The 11,310-nt window shown below is 26.9% G+C and overlaps 1 protein-coding gene and 1 long non-coding RNA gene across 4 annotated transcripts in view; both read left to right on the top strand.

Moving 5' to 3' along the window:
* LOC149884244 (uncharacterized) overlaps nucleotides 1-1,714 on the top strand; it is a 2,911-nt gene extending 1,197 nt beyond the window's left edge. Inside the window, exons 1-2 of the long non-coding RNA XR_016455383.1 lie at nucleotides 1-234; nucleotides 347-1,714. The exon at nucleotides 1-234 is cut by the window's left edge and continues 1,197 nt beyond it. This is a non-coding gene — a long non-coding RNA (uncharacterized LOC149884244). The remainder of the gene's footprint in view (nucleotides 235-346) is intronic.
* Nucleotides 1-10,129, top strand: part of LOC145185404 (ATP-binding cassette sub-family F member 3-like) — an 18,884-nt gene extending 8,755 nt beyond the window's left edge. The window contains exons 5-19 of one of the 3 annotated variants that reach the window (XR_016455382.1): nucleotides 2,098-2,310; nucleotides 2,595-2,642; nucleotides 3,232-3,268; nucleotides 4,992-5,038; nucleotides 5,607-5,746; nucleotides 5,942-6,008; nucleotides 6,214-6,330; nucleotides 8,218-8,301; nucleotides 8,530-8,606; nucleotides 8,686-8,730; nucleotides 8,807-8,855; nucleotides 9,025-9,194; nucleotides 9,305-9,396; nucleotides 9,539-9,671; nucleotides 9,797-10,129. Coding sequence is in view for 2 of the 3 variants with exons in the window: in XM_090097105.1 (XP_089953231.1) it covers nucleotides 2,098-2,310; nucleotides 2,595-2,642; nucleotides 3,232-3,268; nucleotides 4,992-5,038; nucleotides 5,607-5,746; nucleotides 5,942-5,997; nucleotides 6,214-6,330; nucleotides 8,218-8,301; nucleotides 8,530-8,606; nucleotides 8,686-8,730; nucleotides 8,807-8,855; nucleotides 9,025-9,194; nucleotides 9,305-9,396; nucleotides 9,539-9,671; nucleotides 9,797-10,043 (1,555 nt within the window). In the remaining variant the exon portion in view is untranslated. Of the gene's footprint in view, nucleotides 1-2,097; nucleotides 2,311-2,594; nucleotides 2,643-3,231; nucleotides 3,269-4,991; nucleotides 5,039-5,606; nucleotides 5,747-5,941; nucleotides 6,009-6,213; nucleotides 6,331-8,217; nucleotides 8,302-8,529; nucleotides 8,607-8,685; nucleotides 8,731-8,806; nucleotides 8,856-9,024; nucleotides 9,195-9,304; nucleotides 9,397-9,538; nucleotides 9,676-9,796 lie in introns of those variants that run through there. The other 2 variants (XM_090097105.1, XM_090097106.1) reach the window with 2 other exon arrangements.
* Nucleotides 10,130-11,310: the final 1,181 nt, after the last annotated feature.

Below are 11,310 nucleotides of genomic sequence, written 5' to 3'. Positions count from 1 at the left end.
TGATGGAGTTGTTCTACTAACAAGCCAATTTTTATTTACTTCAATAAAATAAAATTTGGGGCAATACTAGGTACAAGCAAAACATTTTTATTACCTAATTGTCACAAATTATATTACGTATTTTAAATTTCTTAAAAACAATAAATTTTGATGAATGTCTTTAAACTGATTTATTTGTCATAATTCATATTATGTTCATATAATTTCATGGTATAGGTTATTCAGTTTTTTTTAGTACTAAATCTTCTTTTAGTCAACTAATATTAGTTTGACTAAAAAGTTAGTCGACTAATTATAGTTAAACTAAAAAGATAGTTGACTAATTTTAGTTATGCTAAAAAGTTAGTTGACTAAATTTAGTTAGACTAAGAAATTAGTCAGCTAATTTTAGTTAGACTAAAACTAACCTTAACTCCCACCCCTATCTATTATGCATTATTATGCATATTAAAAGGTTGTTTTTTTAAAAGAGTATGGTATATGATTGCAGTGCATCTTGTAATTCATTAATACTGTAGATTGTATGCTCTCTTCTCCTATAAACATTTGATATAAAAAAGCAATGAACATTTGAAAAGTTTTTAAATTATATTCTTACTTAAGATTGTAAAGAATTTCAACACAGTTGACATTTTGGCAGGGAAATTGTATTTTCCATGTTAAAACACTGCTACACATAAATTATCTTAAGTTTTCTTAGTCTTATTTTTGCTGCTTTACTTATTTTTAATGTTTTTTTAGTCTGTTTTGCTTCATTGCAAGAATCACAATCTTTTTTTTTATAAAACAAGAAATTGGAATTGTTGAAAATAGCTTAGCTCATACATTTATACATCCTCTGCATGACCAATACATTTCTATTAACAAAATGATAAAAAATAAAAGCATATATGAAGTAAATACAGATGCCATGATAAAAGGCACAACAAAGTTTACTATGTAAGATTCACCATTTTAATGTGTGATCATACCATGCATGATCACTACCATGCATGATCACTACCATGCATGATCACTACCATGCATGATCACTACCATGCATGATCACTACCATGCATGATCACTACCATGCATGATCACTACCATGCATGATCACTACCATGCATGATCACTACCATGCATGATCACTACCATGCATGATCACTACCATGCATGATCACTACCATGCATGATCACTACCATGCATGATCACTACCATGTGTGATCGCTATAAATAAAATAAATTAAAATTGTATCACATTTTCATTGCTTAAAAAGAATGTCTCTCTAAACATAAGATAATTAATTTCATTTAAAAAACATTGACACATAATATCTTTAATATAAAATATAAATTTAAATGTAGCTTTTGAATTTTACTTTTAGAAAAAGTAGCCAAAAGAGTTCAAAACTTTTTAATCAAAAAAAAAGTTTTTTCTTCAGCAATAAAATAAAAAGTCTGCGCAAGAGATTATTTGTGATTCTTGCTCAGCCTGCACACTGTGAAGTTGGGAAAATAGCTTTGGTCATATCTTAAATGGTACTGTTGACAAGCCGATCCTCTGAATTAGACAATCTCTTTCATGGCTTGTGATAAAAGTATGATAGCACTTTAAATATCATGCATGCTTCTTTCATACAGTAGAAGATCAATTCCTAAATCATAGGGTGCAGCATACCCCCTGTAAAAAAAGTAAATATGTTCTTAAATAAAAAATATTGCCACAATAAAAAATTAAATTTTGAAAAAAAATATTGTAAAAGTTTTGCAAATAAGAAATTTCTTACGAAAAATCATATATATACATTTTTTAGCATAAAAATACCGAAAAGCACTATTTGTAGTCAATTGTTATGAAGCTTCTACAGAAGTCTTAATTGTCAATCTTTTGACAATATTTGATTCCAAATTGTATAATCATTGAAATTATAGTATTAATAATGTAATTGGGAAACATTTAATGGTCAAGCATAATCATATAGCTTTGGATTTTAGGTTTTTATTTATATTGATGTCAATAAAAGTTTATGGTTTCCATAACACCCTTCTTATTATGTGGTTGATTTTGAAAAGTTTTTTTAAAATTTATCTGTATTATCAATTTTTTTGTGGTAAAGGGTATTGCTAAAAAATGCGAATTTGGTTATGGCATTTGGGAGGCGATATGGTTTTGTAGGAAGAAATGGATTAGGGAAAACAACATTATTGAAAGCTATTTCTAGAAAAGAGTTATTTATTCCAACTCATATCACCATACATCATGTAGAACAAGAAGTTACAGGTGATGATACCACTGCTCTTAACAGTGTTTTAGAAGCAGATGTTGTGCGGTATGACATTATCTATTAATACTCATTCATATAGCTTATATAGCTTATTTTTGCCATTGTATTATATTGTTGTTTTGCAACTTATTTTGCAAATTAAATTGTTACTGAAAATTTAAATAAACTGCAAATCATTTGTTTAGGGAACTATTTTTTCCCAACAAAATAACTTTTAGGGAAAAACTAGTTACCTTAAAGGTTTTTTTTTGTTGAAATTTTATGTTTGTGCTTTGATATCACGAAAAAGAATGAAAAGGTTTTTTTATATTTTCTCTTTTTCTTTTTAGAACTGCTCTATTAAAAGAAGAAGCAGCTTTAACAGAAAAAATAAATAAGTTAGTCATTTAATGTTCACTTATGTTCACAATTTCTTTAACATTCTACCTCTGCCTTTACGTAAATTAATGGATTAAATATTTTAATTTTGTATTACAATTTATATTTACAATGGTTTCAAATTAACAATTATTATTGCAACCATTTGGTTGAACCTTTTAGCAGGCAAATTAACATGATATAAAGTTAGTAACCTGCTTTTTTTAATTTGTTTTAAAATACTAAAGCTATAGGTTTTAATATAAAATTTCTAAAAAGTAATAATTTATCAAATCTAAATTGTATCTCTATATGATGCACTTGATCCTAAATATGTTTCATAAAATTCTTCTATTTTTTGAGCTAATAAAAAATGGATAAGATCTTGTTATAATCAAAATAATCATTAACATGCTTCTTGATGAGTGATGTCATATTTAATGTAATAGAATAGGTACCAAGTTGTTGAGTAATTTATCCCAAAAATCAGTAGTTTAAGTAATTTGAAATAGTACACTGGTTTTTTTCAGATTTATAAAATTTGCATTTCAAAATTAAATGCTTTCTATATTTAATTCCATAACTAAGCAAAACAATTTTTTTTTTAAGATCTGAAGATAGTACAAGTAATACAAGACTTGCAGAAGTAAGTGTGACTCTAGTTTTATCAAATAAATGTTCTTTCATCATTTTATTGGTCATAGAATGTAAGAGCTGGAAATATATTAATTGATATTTACCAAATTTAAAATATAAATTGATATTTACCAATCAATATTAGTGGTTATGTTTTTTTTTTTTGTTTTTTTTTTAACTTTTTAGATACAGTTATTATTTACAATCAGTGCATATAGATAAATACAAGTCTATCTTTTTAAATTTTTAGATACAATTATTATTTACAATCAGTGCATATAGATAAATACAAGTCTATCTTTTTAAATTTTTAGATACAATTATTATTTACAATCAGTGCATATAGATAAATACAAGTCTTACCTCTTTTAAAGTCTGAAAATCTCTTTGGGAATGTCTTACAAACTTTGATTGCAGTTTCTATTCTTCAATTTTCCATACGTAATTTGTTTCATATCTCCATACATAATTTCTTCATATACTCCATAATGCTACCATATTCTTCTATAAAAATTATCTTCAAAGACATCTTGACAAAAATAATGCATTTGTACAGTAGCGTAACTCAGCTGAATTTATTTGTAAAAAAAAAACATTAAAAACTTGTAAAAACAAGTAATTTAATTGATTGCAAGTTTACATTCACTCAACTAGTTTATGTTGAAATGGTGCTTCATTATCTTAACAACACTGTATAAGAAAAACATTCAAGTTCTGGCTGAACTTATCAGAAATAACTTGACGGTATAAAATGAACTTTTATGGAAATAAAATGAACTTTTATGGAAATAAAATGAACTTTTATGGAAATAAAATGAACTTTTATGGAAATAAAATGAACTTATATGGAAATAAAATGAACTTTTATGGAAATAAAATGAACTTATATGGAAATGCAAGTTTTGAAACTAGGAAAAAGCAATCATTAAAAAACAAAAAATCAGAATAAATTTTTTTGCATAAAAAGATTTCGATTAATCTTAACAAATATTTTTTTTGAAAATAATTGTACGTAAGTTTCTCTATTTCAAAATATATGATAACAATCCAAAAAAACATCAGAAACTAATACACTCAAAGTTAACCTTTAAAAGCCATTCCTGTGCATAATTAATTCTCTTGTCCTATATTTTTGATGACCATTTTATCCATTAATATTAATTTGTTGTTATATTTTCTATAAAAATGTTGCATAAAAATCAGAATTATGATGAGTTTAATCACATTTAGAGGTTTTTTTTTTGAGAGGATTTGGTAGTTAAGATAGAAATGCATTACAAGCACTGAGCAAAGCATTTAAATGGCAGATGAAAGATATGATGGATAGCTCCAATCTTATCAATAAATAAAAAACAAGAAGATTATAAATTTTTAAAAGTTTTATTAGAGTTACTTTTAAATGTCCATGCAAAAAAATGGAATTTTTTATAGTTGTTTTTATTGTAATGAAAAATAAGTTCTAAAATGATAAACAAGCAAAAATATTTAAATCTGAAAGGAATTGCTTTGCTGTGCCAAGTTTACAAGGTTGAAGTGCTGGTGTTTTTGGCTTTTGATTAAATCCTTTTTTGATAAGTTTCACAGTTTGTTTGTTTTACTGATTTATTTATTTTTTTGTTTAGTTTCGGTTATAATTTTTTTCTAATTTTTAGAGAGTTTTTTTTATTGATTTTGTTAAAAATTTGAAATTCATCTAGGAAATCTTTTATTTTACGATCTCATTTTTTTTCTAGATATATCAGAAGTTATCAGATATTGATGCTGAGCGAGCTCCTGCAAAGTAAATATTTCTTATTGATCTTTTTAATCAAACTTTAGCTTTTGAAGCAAATAATTTAATGAAATAGAGACTTTTAAAAAGATCTTTGCGAAAAAATAAACAAACTCTTTTTTAATGAAAATTTTCATTTAATAATTATATAGTTATTTAACTTAAAATCTCTTAAAATAAAGTGTAAAAAACAATGGAATAAAAATTGAAATTAAATTTGTGTAATCAGATATACATTCGTTAAATAGTTAATTTCTATTAAATATGTACACAGATCTCATCCAAAATTGTTTTTTAAAAAAAGTTGAAGTTCTTTGTTTAAATAAACATATCTTAATACTAGTTGTGTAGTTTTAGTATATAACTCATATTTAGCTCTGTATATTTTACATTAAATTTTTCATAATAATCTTCACAATCTTAAGTAATACAATTTCATCCTTAGCAATATGGCTTCATAGTTTTTTATTAATAACTTTAGTGTAATTTAAATCTATGAAGTGGGAGATCTAATTTAGTAACTCTTAATTGTTGTTTTTGTTGTAGAAATTTTAGGGATTTACTTTGATACTTATAGAGCATCTTTAATACTTCATGGTCTTGGCTTCAGCACTGAAATGCAGCAGATGAAGACAAAAGAATTTTCCGGAGGTTGGAGAATGAGGCTTGCATTGGCCAGAGCTATTTTTATTGTACCTGATCTATTATTGCTTGATGGTGAGGCAACTTAAATTTTATGTTTTTTTTTTTTGTTTTTTTTTGTGAATAAAATTTATTAAACATTTATATTAAACATTAAATTAGCAATATTTTATGGTAAGCTATCTTTTTTATCAATGTTTATTTTCTGTGTAGAGTTTACTACATGTGTTGCATACTAAGTAAAGCACTATGTAATATATTTGTATTTAGAACCTACAAACATGTTGGATGTAAAAGCTATTTTATGGCTTGAAGATTATTTACAAGTATTTCCGCTGTATTAATAATAAGTTTCATTTTTTTTTTCCTGTTGTAACTCTTCTGCTTAATTTGGCTTAGCACAGCTGCTCTAGCTACCTCAATGATTTGAACCTGAAATATTGTGTTAACATTTTGTATTTAAAAAAATGTTAACACAGCATTTTAAAAACACAAAAGTTTTAAATAAAATGTTTTTTTTTTATCAAAAGACTTTTTTTTAGTCATGGCCTACTACTTTGTTGGTTGTTTCGCATGACAGAATGTTCTTAGATGCTGTTGCTACTGACATTGTTTATTTGCACTCGAAAACACTGCATGCTTATAAAGGAAACTATACAGCAAGTGAACTTTTTTATTTTCTTAGCCTAAATATAAAGCTTGTTCTGAAAAATTCACTTCAGTGTTTTTAGGAAATTAGAATTAGAATTCACATTTGAGGTTCCCAATACTTCAGTGTTGAATCCACACAGTTCTCTGGGGGCACTCTGCATTAATGGGTTAATGAGCAGGAGGTGGGTGGGGTGGGTGGATAGGTAAGGCAAGTCGTATTGCATAACTAGAGCTTTTTTATTCTTTAAATAAAATGTTATTCTGTTTGGTAACATTTATTAGTTATGTAAAATAATATGCCCTCAGGAAGACAGAACTTAACATAAGCACTTTATTTAAAGTTGCTGATAAAATTAAAGTGCAACAAATAAATATCATTATGAATAGAATTTAGATATTAAAGATTTAATTTAGATTAAGAAAATATCAACACTTAAATTATAACTTGTAGTAACAAAGTTATTGATAAAATATAAAAAGGGTGAAACTGATGATGTTGTAGATCATATTTAATTTCTTTTTTTTTTTTTTTTTTTTTTTTTTTTTTATGTTTTGGCTTTTTATCAGTAAACAATATCTACTATCTGTTTATCATCAAATATCTAATCTCTGCCTAATACATGCTTGCTAAGGTCTCAGGTAACTTCAATAAAAATCTTGTAAAGTTTCTTGTCTCAATCTGTGTCTTAACTTAGGGGTAAACAAACAATCAATAACAATAAATATTGACATCTGGCATAACTTTACAGTTGATTATGGAGTGCAGCATAACTGCACCATCTTTACATATAGCCAATAGCTCTATTATGCTGGTCAGCATAATTAAGCTGTTATTAATATAAGCTGCCTTAATAGATTTAAATTACTCAACTAACAATTGTGTATGGTCTCTGGAATTTTCAAAATTTTCAAAATTTGTTTGATTTTTTGTAGCATTATTTCTGCCTTAGACAATCTATGAAAAAGTTTGTAAATATTTTTAAAATGAATTGCATTTTGGTGGTTGTTTTGAGCATTAACCAACTAAAGATAAAGTATGGGTATGTATATAAGGTATTAAACTGCAGTGTATGTGAGGGGTTAAATGTCTAATGTCTGACAAAGAGCCAGCAACTTAAGACAAAGCTACAGAATAGCAAAAAAGTTTTACTGCTGTAGTTCTGCGTTTAAAAATTTTTTTTTTAAACGCAGAACTACGGCTTTTATTATTATTTCTAAACTTTTTAAAAGTATCTCCTGAAATTACCAAAAAATTTCTCCACAAATAGTTTTTCATTTCTTATTGCATTTGTAGTACATATTAAAATTGCTATGGTATTACTATGGTGTTTTTCAATGAAATAACTTTTATTTGTAGTATTATCTGATTATTATTTTTTTAATGACCTTATAACTCAATGCAACTACAAGATTTTACATATTCTTGGTTAAAATACGTTTGATGTTAAAAAATTTTTTCTTTTTTTTTCTTCATTTGTTCTAATAATAAACTTTGTTATGAAATCAGATATTTGAAAGAAAATATTTTTTTATATTTTAATCTAAGTAAAAACATGCTAATAAACATATAGTAGAAATATCCAAAAATATTTAGTAAAAATAACATCTTTAAAAACTAAATATTAAAAAATGTTTAGAAATACTTTTACCAGGCCTGAAATTTTTCTTTGGGCCAACTTTGGATTCAACACTGATTTACTTCTATTTAATCTCATTATTTGTTTTATTTATTTTATTATTATTTTATTGTGATTTTTTCTGTTATTATTTATTTTACTGTTATTATTTTATTGTTAGTATTTATTTTGTTATTTTCATTGTACTTTTTATAATTATATTTTGTTATAAGGACTATATGATACTATCATGTTGTGACCTTTTTGCTAAATTTTCAGCAATTTGAGAAAACAAGAGATGAAAAACTAAAGAATCAGCAGCGTGAATACGAGGCTCAAAAACAATATAGAGAGCATCTACAGGTTAATATAATTGTTTCCTAATATATTTATGTAAATACAATTTAACTATTGTTATGTTAAATTCTGATGGCTGATCTTAAAATCAGACTTTAAGGTTTCACGTAGAAAATAATTTTAGTCGACACAAAAAAAGATGCTATCAGGAATTTGCTGATACCAACTTGCCATTATGTATGAGATATAAAAATTATTTTGTTACATCTATTATTTTTATTTCTTTTTAAATAGGCATATGTAGACAGATGGAGAGTAAATGCTAATCGAGCGTCACAAGCACAAAGCAAACTTAAAATCTTGGAAAAATTGTAAGTTGCCGTTTTAGTTTTAGTGCAGTTAAATGATTTTTCTTGGTGTTGGAATGAAAAATATTTTTATTTTCTCTAGACCTGACCTTGAGCCTGTCGAAATGGAAGTAGAAGTTGATCTTAGGTAACTATCATTTATTCCTTTTTTGCGTTGTTCAAATGCGATTGATTTCAGATAATTCAGTGTTATTATTATTTAGGTTACCCGTTTGCGATAAAGTTCAAGCCACCATGTTTCGCTTTGACGAGGTTTCAATCTTTTCGTTTATCTTTTATGTTTTTTTTTCTTATTTTTACTTTTTGTTAAATATATCAACACTGGAAATTTAAAGTAAGTTATAATTACTGGCCGGTTAAACCCCAACACGTGCGTTTTTTTGCAGCTTTCATTCGGTTACAATTTTATAATTTTTTGTAGCTTACATTTGGCTACAATAAAACGAAAACGATATTTAAAAATGTTAATTTAACCGCCAATATGGACTGTCGAGTTGCTGTGTTAGGAGAAAATGGGTCAGGAAAAACGACACTGTTAAAGATATTATTGGGCGATCTAGAGCCAACGGGGGGCGTTCGTCATGTACACAGGTATGAACTCTCAATACTTAAGTCGTTGCTTTGAAAAAATGTGATCAATAAACATATTTGATTGAGAAATTTCTTTCTTTTATGTAATTCTATGTATTTCATTTAACAAGAAATCTAAGGGTGGGATATTTCAATCAGCATCACGTCGACTCCTTAAATATGAATCAATCCAGCTTAGAACTCTTTAAATCCCGATGGCCTGGTATGTTTTTGGCTTTTTTTTTTTTATCTTAACTAAATTATGAAATTTAAAAAATACCTCATGCGAGGTAAATGTGCAATGGCGTTGAAATATTGATCTCTTTATTGTTCATATCAAAGAAAAAATAACTTTTTCTGTACAGGCAAACAAGATGTTGAGTATAGGTCGCATTTAGGAAGATACGGTGTAACTGGAGATCTTGCAATGAGATCTATAGCAAGTTTATCAGGCGGCCAGAAAAGTAGGGTAGCTTTCGCTGTAATGACCTGGCATGAGTAAGTTAACATATTCTAAAAAGCCATTGAATATTATTGCGACTATTTTCGGTAGTACTCGTTATTTCTATTTTTTACTCCGCGCGTATTTTGTTATTATAAAACATGTTATAATTTTTTTGTAGACCAAACTTCTTCATTCTTGATGAACCCACCAATCACTTAGATATAGAGACTGTTGAAGCTCTAGGCAAAGCACTTAATAAATTTAACGGAGGTCTTATATTGGTCTCTCACAATGAACAATTAATTCAAATGGTTTCTAAAGAGACATGGCTATGCGGCAACCAGACTGTAACTAGAATAGAAGGTGGTTTTCCTGCCTACAAAAAAGCCCTTGAGGAAGAATTTCAACGCATTAACGCATGCTAGTATTTCAACTTAATTTATTAATTTTATGGCTGTACTTTTATTGTTGGCAATAAACTAATAATTTTCTTTTTTTTTTTTATTAAATCTATTTTTTTTTTATTAAATCTAAATGTTTTTTTATTACAAATGGTGCGCATTTCTAATCAAAATGTAACAGCGAGATATTTATGCTTTTTTTATGTAGTTTTTTGGTAAAGCTATTTTATTCGGAATATTTCATATAGTAGGCGTTTACATAAACAAAACCAACCTCCATTTTATTTAGATTTACATTTTTGATAAATGCTAAATCAGCCAAATTAGCAGTTAAAAAAACTAATAATTAGAGATGTATTCACAAGAATACATCCATAGTCTCCTATATTATTATTTTTTTATATATTATTTGGTTTGCACACTATTCTCACGCGTTGAGGGGCCGGGAAATTGAGAGAAAAACTCAAATGATTTTTTGTTGGTTTTGTCTGTATGTTAGAATAAGAAACAAGCTTTTAAATCTTTAGAAAAAAAATACTAAATTCACAAAAGAATATTTTCTGTGGACACAGAAAAAAAAACGTTAATCTAGTAGAATTGTGTATCTCAATTCGGTTAAAGATCTCGGCTGTTTTTACGTTTTTCTTTAGAACATCTAATAGATACGCATTCGAATTTTCGTCAATAAAGAGATCATTACAACCGGGATATAGATGAAGCTTTGATAGTCTTCGCAAATAGTAACCTGAAAAACACGTTTCAAATATCTTCGAAAAGTTGAAAAAAACTATTAGAACTAAAAGCTATATCAGCTAATTTCTTATTTGTTTTAAATGCTGTGTTGAGACTTAATTCTTATCTTTTATCTCAACACCCAAATCTGAGAAAAAGATGTCTTTCATGCTTGGTTATTAAACAGTTGTCTATAGTAGGCCAAACCGCTTTTTATTGGATCAAAATGAAGTTTGTAATTTGAGAGATTTTATAATAAGTTTTTTACTAAACAACAAATGAAGTTTAATAGGTATTAGTTTTTCTTGATGTAACTCATTTATAATTGACGGCAGTACTATCTCTAGTTCCATTTATGACTAAGAATTCAGGTGCAAAACGTTTCAAATACCTAAAACTAATATCTTTTTGAAATTAAAGTATTTGTTTTTAAGAGAGGGAAAAGACAGTGTTCATGTAATGGGTTAACATAAATTTAATCAAATCAACAAGTTTTCTTATGTAAGCAACATCAAGTATTAGGTTTTGGTTTTGGTTTTGGATTTCATGACTGAAATCA

The sequence above is a fragment of the Hydra viridissima genome, unplaced genomic scaffold (genome assembly GCF_058129835.1).
Source record: "Hydra viridissima isolate aposymbiotic clone 2 unplaced genomic scaffold, HvirCarnegie_v1 scaffold_9, whole genome shotgun sequence".
NCBI classification, from domain to species: Eukaryota; Metazoa; Cnidaria; class Hydrozoa; order Anthoathecata; family Hydridae; genus Hydra; species Hydra viridissima.
Note: the sequence above shows the minus strand (reverse complement) of the source record. Positions and strands in the feature narration are given on the sequence as shown.